General features: G+C 33.4%; 1 protein-coding gene across 2 annotated transcripts in view; it reads right to left on the reverse strand.

The window, feature by feature from the left end:
- LOC140434068 (SID1 transmembrane family member 1-like) overlaps window positions 1-8,174 on the reverse strand; it is a 33,970-nt gene extending 25,796 nt beyond the window's left edge. Inside the window, exons 1-3 of one of the 2 annotated variants that reach the window (XM_072522078.1) lie at window positions 8,034-8,113; window positions 4,410-4,531; window positions 2,169-2,335 (exon numbers count right to left, since the gene is read on the reverse strand). In XM_072522078.1, coding sequence (XP_072378179.1) covers window positions 2,169-2,327 — 159 coding nt within the window. In that variant the 5' untranslated portion in view covers window positions 2,328-2,335; window positions 4,410-4,531; window positions 8,034-8,113. Of the gene's footprint in view, window positions 1-2,168; window positions 2,336-4,409; window positions 4,532-8,033 lie in introns of both variants that reach the window. The other variant, XM_072522077.1, reaches the window with a different exon arrangement.
- Between the last annotated feature and the right edge of the window lie 4,049 nt (window positions 8,175-12,223).

Below are 12,223 nucleotides of genomic sequence, written 5' to 3' on the forward strand. Positions count from 1 at the left end.
GCTGAGATATATAAGAAAATTTAAATTTTTTTATCATATTGTTTAATAAAAAGTTAAACCCACTTTTTAGAATACACGCATCATGAAATTATGATTTCTAGTGATACTTTGAGCTACTAGCACTACTACTACATGTTGGTTTATAGCATTCTCCGCTGTTAATCGACTTACAATCGCCACTTCGTCCGGTAGTTGCATGTTTCTTTCTCTCACCTCTTTGTCCATTCCTTCTCCCCAACTTGTTCTTGGTCACTCTTGTTTTCTCTTGCCTTCTGGTTACCATTTTAGTATTGTCTTTGGCATTCGTTGTTAATCCATTCTTTGTATATGTCCTAACCAGATAATTTATTGATCTGTGATCTATCCGAAAATCCATTTCCGTTGCTCTGAACGTTGCCGGTGTTCTTTCTTTCATTGGCTATACTTCACAGATGTATTGAGTGTTATTTTTTTTTTTTTTGCTGACTTTGTCTAATGGTCCATCGTTCAAAATATTGATACCTTGATATTTAGAGACGTAACAGTGCTTTGTCCTGGTTGTGTAGTCTAATGTGAGATATTTTTGTTACCCTCCAAAGCGCAAGTATTCGCTTTTATTTTGATTGACTTCAAGACCCCATATATCGTAATCTCAAATTAATTATTGGTCCACGTAGGTTAAATCGTCTTACTCTTGAACCAATACTTCTGGATACTCTGCAAAGCTCTACACTTTTGTTCTTTACTTTGTTCTACATTTTTGTTCCCATATTTTTGAAGTGCTTTGAAGGTATATTTTAAATAAAGTGAGGGATAGGCAACATATATGCTTTAATCTCTTTGATATTACAAACCCTGTTGTTATTTTTGTCCCAGTTTTTATTTTTGTCATGGACTTCTTCAGTGGAACGCTAGCGTAGGTCAATGAATAACCTATTTAACATAATAACTATTATATGAGTTTAGAGAAAAATGTGGTCAATAGCGGATCGTCTCGTACGAAATCTTGCTTGTTCCTCTGCTTCAGAATCTAAATATTCTTTATCAATTCGATTCTTCAAAACTTTGTCATATTAGACCAGGGCATTTAGAACAAAAAACATCGGAATAAATCAATTTCTAAATACAGCATCTATCTACTTGTAACTTTTTGCATTGTGTCCGGAATGATGCCAGGAACTCCAAAACCCCCGACTAATCTGTTTGTTCTAGTGTCGGAAACCATCGAAACTCAAGAAGATGACGTGCCTCAGCAATAACCCTGGGAACCAGGTGTCCAGGAGGTCAATCCTGATGCCAGCCACCATAAAAAACCCACGAGTAACAAAATCTGGCCCTTAATATACTGATTTTGACATGTTTTTATAAAATTCGATATGGCCCCAAAAATTGCAAGCACTTTTAGATGCATTTTAAGCATTGTAAATGCAATTATGCATTTCCACCCATTTTTCTATTGTAGACATTTTCCTGACGTCAATTCAAACACAATGCAAAATGTTGAAAGTCAGTAGGTGCTGTATTTAAAAATCGATTGATTTTTTCCTAAATGCCCTAGTCTATATATTCTGCTTATAGATAAGGTTACAGTTATTCTTCGGTTTAAAGCAGTTTCAAGCAAGCAAGCAATTTAATTTAACCCAGCCTGTGAGACTAGTGCACCTTTAGAATTACATTTGGGTGCATCATTTCATTGGAACGAAGTGAATTATTTCGTGTAAATTACTACACCGCTCTCCAATGCTCCCTATTATCTCTTTACCCCCTATAGCACTCTTATGCGCAATAAGGAGACATCTATAAGCCAAATGCTCTTCGTATGAAAGTCCTGGGTACAAAAATATGGTTTCCTAACCCGATCAACTGCAGGCTACCGTGAGACGCTTTAACCTGTTATTTTTAAGTGACATATCATTGAACTAAAATTGTTTGCTCATGCCTTAAGTCTCCGTTCCGGGCTACGCCCAGTTCAGCGACTCGGTGCTCGAGGATGTGGGCCCTTCATGCCCAGGTTTGTTTGCGCCTTTTTTTGTTAGTGTTTTTTTTATTTTTTTTTTCTTGGCCGGTTTGTTAAAGCGGTTTTTGCAAGAAACTTTACATATTCTGCCTCTGTAAGGCATTAGGTCTATAATTAGGTCTACAATGTATACTGATGTTAAAAGACGTACAATTTCAGGAATGTCACTTACCGTAAAGTTTCGATACAATAAAACGATTTGTTTGTTTTCGTTAAGTTGTTTTGTAATGGCATTTCCATTGGTTAAAACCTGTTGTTCAATTACCAGAGTATTTGTGCAATTTATTGAACCAAAACAAACTGCAAGCAGAATCCATTGCAGGCTTTTCATGGTAATATCTAAAAAAATGTTTATTGTGTAATAAAATAAAAATGTTGGCTAGAAAGAAATTTTATATTGCGATTTTTTTTTATTTAAAGAAATATTCGTTGTAGTTTATGGTTCACTAATATGCTTTTGTTTAATATACTGAATGTTTTTCTTAACAATTCTCGTCCAGTGCTCTATAGATTGATTTATAGTAATGAATCCTCAAAAAAAAAACGTAATTAGACAAACCTTGGAATACGCCTTCTTTCTTTTCGATTTTTAGTCACTTCCGTACAAAAATTAAAAATAGATGTAAATAAATACTACATAGTATATTTAAAACAAAATTTTAAATGATACCAAATAGTCTAAAAGGCCGCGAATATAGTCTCTTAGGCCGCGAATATAGGAATTTCATCGCATTTTTTCAATCCTCGAATAGTGAAAACGTGAATGAAGGAAGCACGAATAAGGAGCTATTACTGTATAACAATATATTTTAACGGAAAATAACAATAGTATGTATGAAGGAAACTATAGGAAACGATTTCATAAGGAATATAGATTAAATATTGTATTTATATGAGATTAAATCACAATTGACTTGAATAAAATTATTACATACTATTCATATTAGTTACATATTCATATCATATAATTTATTTAAGTTTTTTATTATTTGATAAAAAGTTTTCACTCGAAAGAGATAAGAAGATAAAAAAAGAAAATAATTGATTGTGAGAACTGATAGTATTAAAGGAAAAACTGTCATATTGATTATTTCAACAATTATTAAACATTTATTTATAACACATAGGTACGCTAACTTTTTAGTAAGTCTGATATAAAAGTTTATCTGCACCTAATCCTATTTATGAGTGTTATTTTTTTATCTAGACTTTATCAATGATATATACTTGTACTATGTACTAAAAATTAAATGAAGGGATTTCACGAACTCCAACCCAATTCTATTGGAATAACGATAAGGATAAATACTTATTGGAAACGAAGATATTGTAGAAGGTTAGATATTTATTATACAGGTAGCAATTTGTCAAGTTCTTTTCATTAATATGTTTATTCGCGTAGATATGAAGACAGTTACCTTTTTAACCCTCTAGAAATTTACTCTTACCGTTTTAAATGGGAATGGGTGTCAAGTTAAACCATTAACTATCTAAATTAAGGCTCATTGCCCTAAGTTCTTATAATTTTCCCCTTAAAGACTCCGTCAAATATCTTGGTATGGTATTTGATAGGAAATTGACATGGAAATTGCATATTAATTACATGTTTGACCGATGCATAAAAGGGTTAAATTTTTAAAAAATGATTACTAAGACTTGGTGGGCAGCTGGCGTTGAAACAGCTGTACTATTCTATCGTGCCTATATTAGGACCATATTGGATTAATCGATGTATCTTGTATGGCTCTGCTAGTTCACAGATTTTAAACAAAATAGATATCTTGCAGAGCTCAGTCCTACGTGTATGACTAGGTGCCATAAAAACAACTCCAGTCGAACCTCTTCGTATAGAAGCTATTGAGCCTCATTTAAATCACAGAAGGCAGTTCCTTGCAGACAAATTTGTTCTAAAAATATCCATAACCAATAATCAAGAAAAAGATATATGAAAAAATGTGGTACGCAACTTGGACAGTCCATAGCAAAGCAGCTGTCCAATTGAGTAGATAACTGCTCAAGAGTTAGCTGTGGAACTCTAAGAACCTCATCATCTTGTTTGTATATAAATAAATGTATATAGATAAAAAGGAGGTAGTACAAAAAAAAATTTTGAATTATTATTATGTATACCGTTTTTTGAACACACTGATGATGTCGAAAAGGAGCTATATTTAACTTGTATCTTATTTTAATTTTTATACTTAAATCATATTATTCAACTCTTCGTTATTGATATTTTATGGACTTTACGGTCATTAAATTTTTATGTTTGAGGTATTAGTCATGTTGTAACTGGCTGATCTAGTCTATACAAAAAAACTGTCTGAATTTTTCTGATTCTTAGGTCGAATTCATCACTGCAATTCTTCCATATTGACTGGCCTATTTATATATACTTTGCTTTATAAATTACCTTACAACCAAAGGTCTAAGAAGGTTAAATCCGGAGAATGAAGTGGCCTTTCAATAAATCCTCTTCTACCTATCCACGATTTGAAAATGTTTCTTGGAGAAAGATGATTCCACAAATCATTCCTAAAATGATGCAGAGCGTAAAGAGTCTGGGTAAAAGTTTCTTTTAAGTAAAAAATATATGAACATTATGTGAGCGACATCGTCAACATGATAAAAAGTCTGGAAGAAGAATTTGGAAGCTAGGATTTGGAACTTAGTTAGAAAAAAGACCTGGAAATATATAAAAAGTCAATAAAACAAAACAATAAATATAAATGCTTAGGGGTAACTTTACCAAATAAAGATATAAATAGAAAAGAGTAATTTAGTACACTCAATGTGAGATCTAATTAGTAGAAGTGAAAAAAATCGGTAATTTACCAGACTAATGCAAGTACTTAATACGATATACTGCATTTTGTGTATATAAAAATATAAGTACTTTGAAACTATGATTAATGTGATAAAAAATCCCCATATGTGGATAAGGATTGCTGTAGATAAACAAATCTTCAGGAAAACCACAGTGCAGTTACTTATTTACTACGAAATAAAATTATTTGACGGTTATATTCTTTGATTCTCAAACCACAATAGTTTTGAAAGAGAAATAATTTTTAAACAAAATTCCCTGCTTCTTGTAGAAGAAAAGTATGTAGATGATAGTTTCCTGTTAATCTCAATGAAAATATTACAAAGAATATTGATTTTTGAGGAAACTTCTAATTGTATATAGAAATTGGACTATTAACCTTTGTATTGTCTCTGGGTACGCCTGGAGCCAGTATTAAAATTCAAATATTTATATATTTATTATATCGTAAATTTGAGACGTGATGTTTCATGATATCCTTAAGATAAGGTACAATTTAACGTATTTGCGTTTTGAAATCAGTTGAGAGTGTGGTGTACAATCATTTGTGAAAAACAGAATAATAAGCGCTTGCTGAAAAATATGCTCGAAAAATCCTTGAAGAAGACTTAGCAAATGAAGATGAATCTACCAATTTAGAAACCGTCACTAGTGATGAAGAGTTAGTAGATGAAGAATTTTCTGAAGAAGATCATGTATCTACGGTTGATAATGACAAAGATGAAAGCGAAAATTCGGAAAATGAAATAGAAGTTCCAAGAAGATTTACAATATACTGCTCGTGATGGGACAGTTTGGAACAAATATCCACCACCTAAGTGGTAAGTGGTGGCTCAAGTGCTACATATATTTTCTTACTAAATTTGTGGGTTTTACTAATTGCGTTATAATATATTGTTTAGATCCATCAGTATACTAAATCCTGTGCCAGATTCCACCAGATATGTCACTCAACGAATTAGCGATGAACCTATATCTTCAACGAGATTGTTTTTCACTGATGAAATGCTCAATATACTCTTAGTGGAAACTAACAGAGAACGTGGTCGCATATGTAATGAAAAAATATTAACTGTAAAAGAAATATCACTGGAAGAGTTAGAAACTTTTATAGGTAAATACTTTCATTACAGTTATAAAATAAATTAAGTTGAAATTTTGCATTTTTATTCAAGGTTTACTTCTTCTGGCTGGTGTTCATAAAGGTGCCGGAGAATCTCTGCAGGAATTTTGGAGCAATTTTGATGGTAGGTCCATTTTTAGAGCTACTATGTCTCTAAAACGATTTTGTAACATCAGCAGCGTTTTGCGACTGATGTTACAGCCGATGTTAAAGAAAAAAAAAGTAAATAATTTTTTTGAAATTTAGGAACATGCGATGAAGAAGGTGAAATTTAATCCCTGTCGAATCTATAATGTAGATGAGACAGGTATAACGTCTGTACAATCAAAGCATACCAAAATAATCACCTTAAAAAGTAAAAAGCAGGTAGGGGCCGTTACTTCTGCAGAAAGAGGATCACTAGTGACTGTGGTTACCTGTTTGAATGTGGCTGGTGGTTTTGTGCCACCTATGGTCATATTTCCCCGAAAAAATATTAAGGCAGAATTGGTCACCGGCGCTCCACCAGGAACAATAGCTGCCTGCCATGTGTCTGACTGGATTCAGAGTCGAAACGTTAAAACAAGTGAAGCTGATCCTTAACGTGATGGAAATGATGGAACATTGACTCGATAAATTTGGCGCGTCAAAACCATGTGGTTATTCTTAGTCTGCAGCCGCATTCTACTCACAAAATGCAGCCGCTGGACCTTGCTTTCATGGGGCTTCTTAAAACCTACTACTCGCAGGAAATTGAAAAGATTGGAAATGAAGATGTGCTAAAGCTGAAATCGCTATAAATGGTTTTCGAAAGAACGGTATCTGTCCATTTAATAAATACATTTTATGAGAACACGACTTTGCAATTCACCATCAAGCGGAAGGTGACCGAGTTCCAGTTTCAAATCTACCAGAGGCTGAACAAGAAAACCAACTAACTCCTCCGAAGCATTTAACTCCTCCAAGAGGTATTGATGCGACCAAATGTGTGGAAGATTTATCATGTAAGAACATTTCTAATAATAGAGATTCCACAGTGCGGCCACAAGGTACTAGCCCTTTACCCACCACTTCATTTTACATGTCTAGTATTAAAGAAAGAAAGTCCAGAAAAGGATCTGCTGCCTTGATTAGGGGTACACCATACAAAGATGCCTTAGAAAGTAGTTTGTCAGAACAGAAGAGAAATAAAAGTATTTCAAAGGGAATTCCGAAATTAAAAATAGACAAATGTGAGCCTTTTAAGAAAACAAATAAAAATAAAGGAAAATCTATTGCTAAGAAAACAATGACAACCAAGGTTAAAAAGAAAAGTGCTAAGAAAGAGGAAGCTTTTAGTTCATCTGAAGAAAATGAAGAATTCATTTTAGATGATGATTCTCACATGAAGTGTGACATTGGGGAAGAGGAAGCAGAATGTATGTTGTGTACTGGACTCTTCTCTGAAGATACCTCGGGCGAACAATGGATTCAGGGCTCAAAGTGTTTTAAGTGGGTCACACCGACTGCACCAATGTAGACAAAAATACACATATATTTGTGATATCTGCCTCGATGGCTAATTTTATCCCGTTATCCTAATATCCGGTATTAGGAACATTTTGTTTTTGTCAGTCTAAATTTACTGTTTTTTATAAAAATTTAAATTTTATTTTTTACTTCGTAGGAATGATTTATTTTCGTTCAATAAATGATTCTCTATAGTCGATTACTTGTTTTGCTCTAAATATTCATAAATTAATTGACTTATTAAAACTAATATTAGGGTTAAAAAAAAAGTATCCGATATGAGGGCACTATATGCTTCCACTAATGGGCCACATTCATAAAATTAGAATACGTATTTGGAGAGTATTAAAGTACTAAATAAAGCTAAATAATAACAGGACAAGTATTGTAATTCACAAAACTACACATACCATTGATATACGACATTGAGAAACTCAATTTTAATTATAAAATAATTTAACCGTTATAAAAATGAAGAGCCCTAAAACAATGTAAGACACTTGACGAATAAACCAAAGTTCCTTATTATTATAATCTACTACTTTTCTCTTAATATAATTGACATTATTTAATATGGATCAAAATATTTATTTTCTTACCGAATTTCAAACACAACACCTTCTAACGTTATGTCGAACTCTTCATCACTATTACTACTGATATAAATTGATATCTGTTATCTCGTGTACTAATGTATGGGTTTTAAGTGACTGATAAAGGAGATAACCAACATATCTGAATAAATGTTTCGGAAAAATGTGTCTAAAAGAAGGAGTGTTCTGAGTAGGTAAATATTAATGATAATATTTATTAAAAATACCAGATTATGTAACAAAACGAAGATTAAAATAGATTTTGCGTTAACCAAGATAATTCTGAAGAGATAAAAATTGTTTTAAGGTGTTTAACGAGAATAGAAGATATGTAAAAATTTCCAAAAAATCTCAATTTAGATTTCTTTGTGGTACTATTAATTTTATTTTTATTGAATTATCAAAATTCTTATTAAATATTTTACAAACTTTCATATACACTAGAAATACAAGTACCCATGAACTGAAATATATTCTGTAGTGAAATCACGGTCATCATAGGTGACTTTAATGCAAATATTTGGAGCGAATCAGAAGACGACATTACAGGAAAATATAATCGGGGGACACGGAATGAGCGAGGAGACTGCATGGTGGAATTCGGTAGAGAACACAAATTAAATGTTTATAGTACATTTTAGTTATCACCTAACTGTACACCTGGACATCACCAGTAGACGCTTCAGAACACAATCCGCAAATAGATTATATAACTATCCAGAAAAAACATTGCCTATCCGGCAACAAAGCAAACAAAGCTCAAAAAATTTCTCGTCAGTTACAAACCTCACTAATCTACGGCCTTGGTAATCTTCATTTAATTCTTACAACAATTATATAGATTTTGTAGGGTTTAAATGAATTATTTTGTCATCATCATCTTTGGCTCTACAACCCTATGTGGGTCTTGGCCTGTTCAATAATTAGTCCCCATTCCGCCCTATTTTTCCCCCTGGCTTTCTAATTTCTGACCCCTAAATTCGTCAAGTCATCTTCGACTTGAGTTTTAAATCTAGATCTTGACCTGCCTCTCTTCCTGGTTTCTACTGGGTCTTGATATAATATCTGTCTTTGGGGGTCTCCAGTGTCCATTCTTTCAAGGTGTCCTAGCCACTTTAGTCTATTAATTTTAATAGACGATGGACAATGTTGCATTTTTCATAGCATTGATACAACTCAAAATTGTAGCGCCATATTCCGCTTTTTTGTATTCCTTTGACGTGTATGTCAGGACAGGTTTAATAAGAGTTTCATATATTAGTTTCTTGGTTGTTCTGCTAATTATGTGAGATATTAAGAGCTGCTTTAGTCCAAAGTAAGTTCTGTTCGTCAGGTATATTCTTCTCTTAATTTCTACGCTCACTAGGTTGCTGTTATTTAGTTGTGTTCCAAGATATATAAACTCCGAGACAGCTTTGAATGTGTGTGCTTCTGTCACCAGATCTTGTAGTGCCGCTATTTGTGTGCTGTTCGTGACCTTTACATATTTGTTTTGGATACGTTGACCTGCAATCCCATTGTTTTCGCGGCTTTTTCTAATGTTTCAGAAGCCTGTATCAGATCTCTTTTTGTCAGTGTTACTATGTCAATGTCATCTGCGTAGGCCAATATCTGTACACTTCTATTGATGTTCGTACCTCTGGTTGTTATGCCTGATTTCTCTATGGCTCTTTCTAGCGCGATGTTAAACAATAGGCACGATAGACTGTCTCTCTGGCGTAATTCAGTAAGTATTTGAAAGTAAGTGTTTGAAAAGACCTTGACACCCTGTTTTGTACCTTGACTTTGCACTCAACTTTCGAAAGAATGCCTTTACCAATGTTATTAGATGCGACGGAATATCTAGTCCTGCCATGGTATTATAAAGTGCGTTTCTGTCTACACTGTCATAAGCGCTTTTAAAATATATGAAGAAGTGGTGGGTATCGATTCCATATTCATATGTCTTTTCTAAGGTTTGTCTGAGAAGGAAAATCTGATCAATTGTTGACCTTTCTTTTCGGAATCCACATTGGTATTTGCCTATTTTTTCCTCAGTATATACTAGTAAACGATCATAAAGTATATAAGCCAGTACTTTGTAAGCCATATTTAAGAGGGTAAAGCCTCGATAGTTGTCACATATTATTGGATCTCCTTTCTTGTGAATAGGAATTATAATACCTACATTTCAACTGTCTGTGAGTTTTCCTTCTCTCCAAATGGATGTAACAAGTTTTATTTAATTCTTTTGTAATCCAGGCAAAACTGAAGAATGACCTACATCATGTATTTGTGCAGCTCTGCATGAGAATTTATGTGGATCTTCAACGAAACTGCATTAAATCTAAAGTTTTGCTGTATTTTGTATCAGTTTTTGATCTTTTACTCATCCAGTTTCATACAGTTTATAAACATATTTATATTTATTTACAAAAAATAGAGCGCCTACTTTAGAATTGATTCGTGAAAAATTGAGAGATTTTCCTGAATATAATTATGCATCTTTGGAATCACTGCGCAAGGTGTTGTTGAGGTGTGGATTTAGATATAAGAAACTAGATAATTGAATGGTAATAATGGAATCTCAGCGTGTCGTTGAACTTGGACGAGATTATGTGTGCCAACTAAAAGAATATCACTGTTCCTAAAAAAGTTTCAATAAAGAAGAAATTAATTAGAATGATCAAAAGTCGGAATTTTAAAAACGAATACGTCATTGATATCTTTTACAGAAGGCACTGACATGCCCTTTTTTAATTTAGTCAGAAAAATAAAAAGGGACCAGTGGGAGAGTTACACATAATAGATGTGACGACTTCTAAGGATTTCAAAGAACAATATAGATAATGACCAGAGGACAAAAAAGAGGTCAACGAACCAATAAAAATGACTCAGATTCAGAAAACAACATGGGCAGACCTCTTTCGATTTTTCTTCTTCTGTCAATGCCTATCCTCTATGGATGTTGGCTAACACAATGGCCCATCGTATTTTATTAGCAGCTGTTCGAAATAGACCTGTCCACTGTCTCAAATTCTTAAGCCAGGATATTCGTCGGCGTCCTGATCTTCTATTTCCTTTAATTTTCCCTTCTAATATCAATAGTAGTATTCTGTATTTATTTTTTTTTCTTACTATATGTCCGAAGTATGCTAACTTTCTTTATTTAATGGATTTCAAGACTTTAGGTTCTTTTTGTAAACGTTGCATTACTGCGTCGTTAGTAATACGATGTACATATGATATTCTGAGCATGCGACGATAGCACTACATCTCGAAAGACTGCAACCGTCTGCAAAACGCAACAGTGAGTGTCCATGCCTCTGCTCCATACATAAAAACAGAAAACACATAACAATTAAGGATTTTGAGTCGGAGATGTAAGTTCAAGGTTAAATTGCAGAGAACTTTCTTCATCTGTTGGAAGGCACTCCTTGCTTTTTAGTTCCTACATTTAATCTCATATGAGTGATTCCAGCTATCTGTGATGTTACATCCTAGGTATGTTATTTTTTCTGTTCTATCCAATACCTCATTGTCTGCCATAAACTTTGCATCTGTATATTGGTTTTTGCTTATGATCATAATTTTCGTCTTCTTATTATTAAGTTTCATTCCATATTTTCTACCGATGTTAACTACTTGATATATCAGTCTTTGTAATCCTTCAGCAGTATCCGGAACAAGGACAGTGTCGTCTGCATATCTTAGATTATTTATTACTTCACCGTTAACAATCACGCCATCAGTCGTTTCTCCCAAAGCTTCTCGAAATAGATGTTCAGAGTACGCATTAAACAGCAAAGACGAGAGTATGCAACCTTGTCGTACTCTTTTTTGTATTGGGACTTCATCGAATAATTGATTGTCTACTCGAATCTTGGCTACTTGTTTCCTATAGAGATTGGCTATTATTCTTATATCCTTGTCACCGATGTTTGCGATTCGCAAAGTTTCAATAAGCCTCTCATGCTGTGCTTTTAATATAATACTAGATAATACAGAAATTGAACAAATATCTTCGTACAAATACCTTGGAGCATGGATCACAGAAGATACTGATCAGATAAAGGAAATAAGATGCCGCATTGAAATTGCACGGTCAACTTTTAATGGAATGAGAAAACTTTTTTGTAATCGCCTTTTGTATGGGGTTGAAGCTTGGACACTTAAAAAATCTAACATTAAAAACCTAAGAGCATTCGAAATGTGGT

This window comes from Diabrotica undecimpunctata, chromosome 2, assembly GCF_040954645.1.
Source record: "Diabrotica undecimpunctata isolate CICGRU chromosome 2, icDiaUnde3, whole genome shotgun sequence".
In the NCBI taxonomy this organism is placed as follows: Eukaryota; Metazoa; Arthropoda; class Insecta; order Coleoptera; family Chrysomelidae; genus Diabrotica; species Diabrotica undecimpunctata.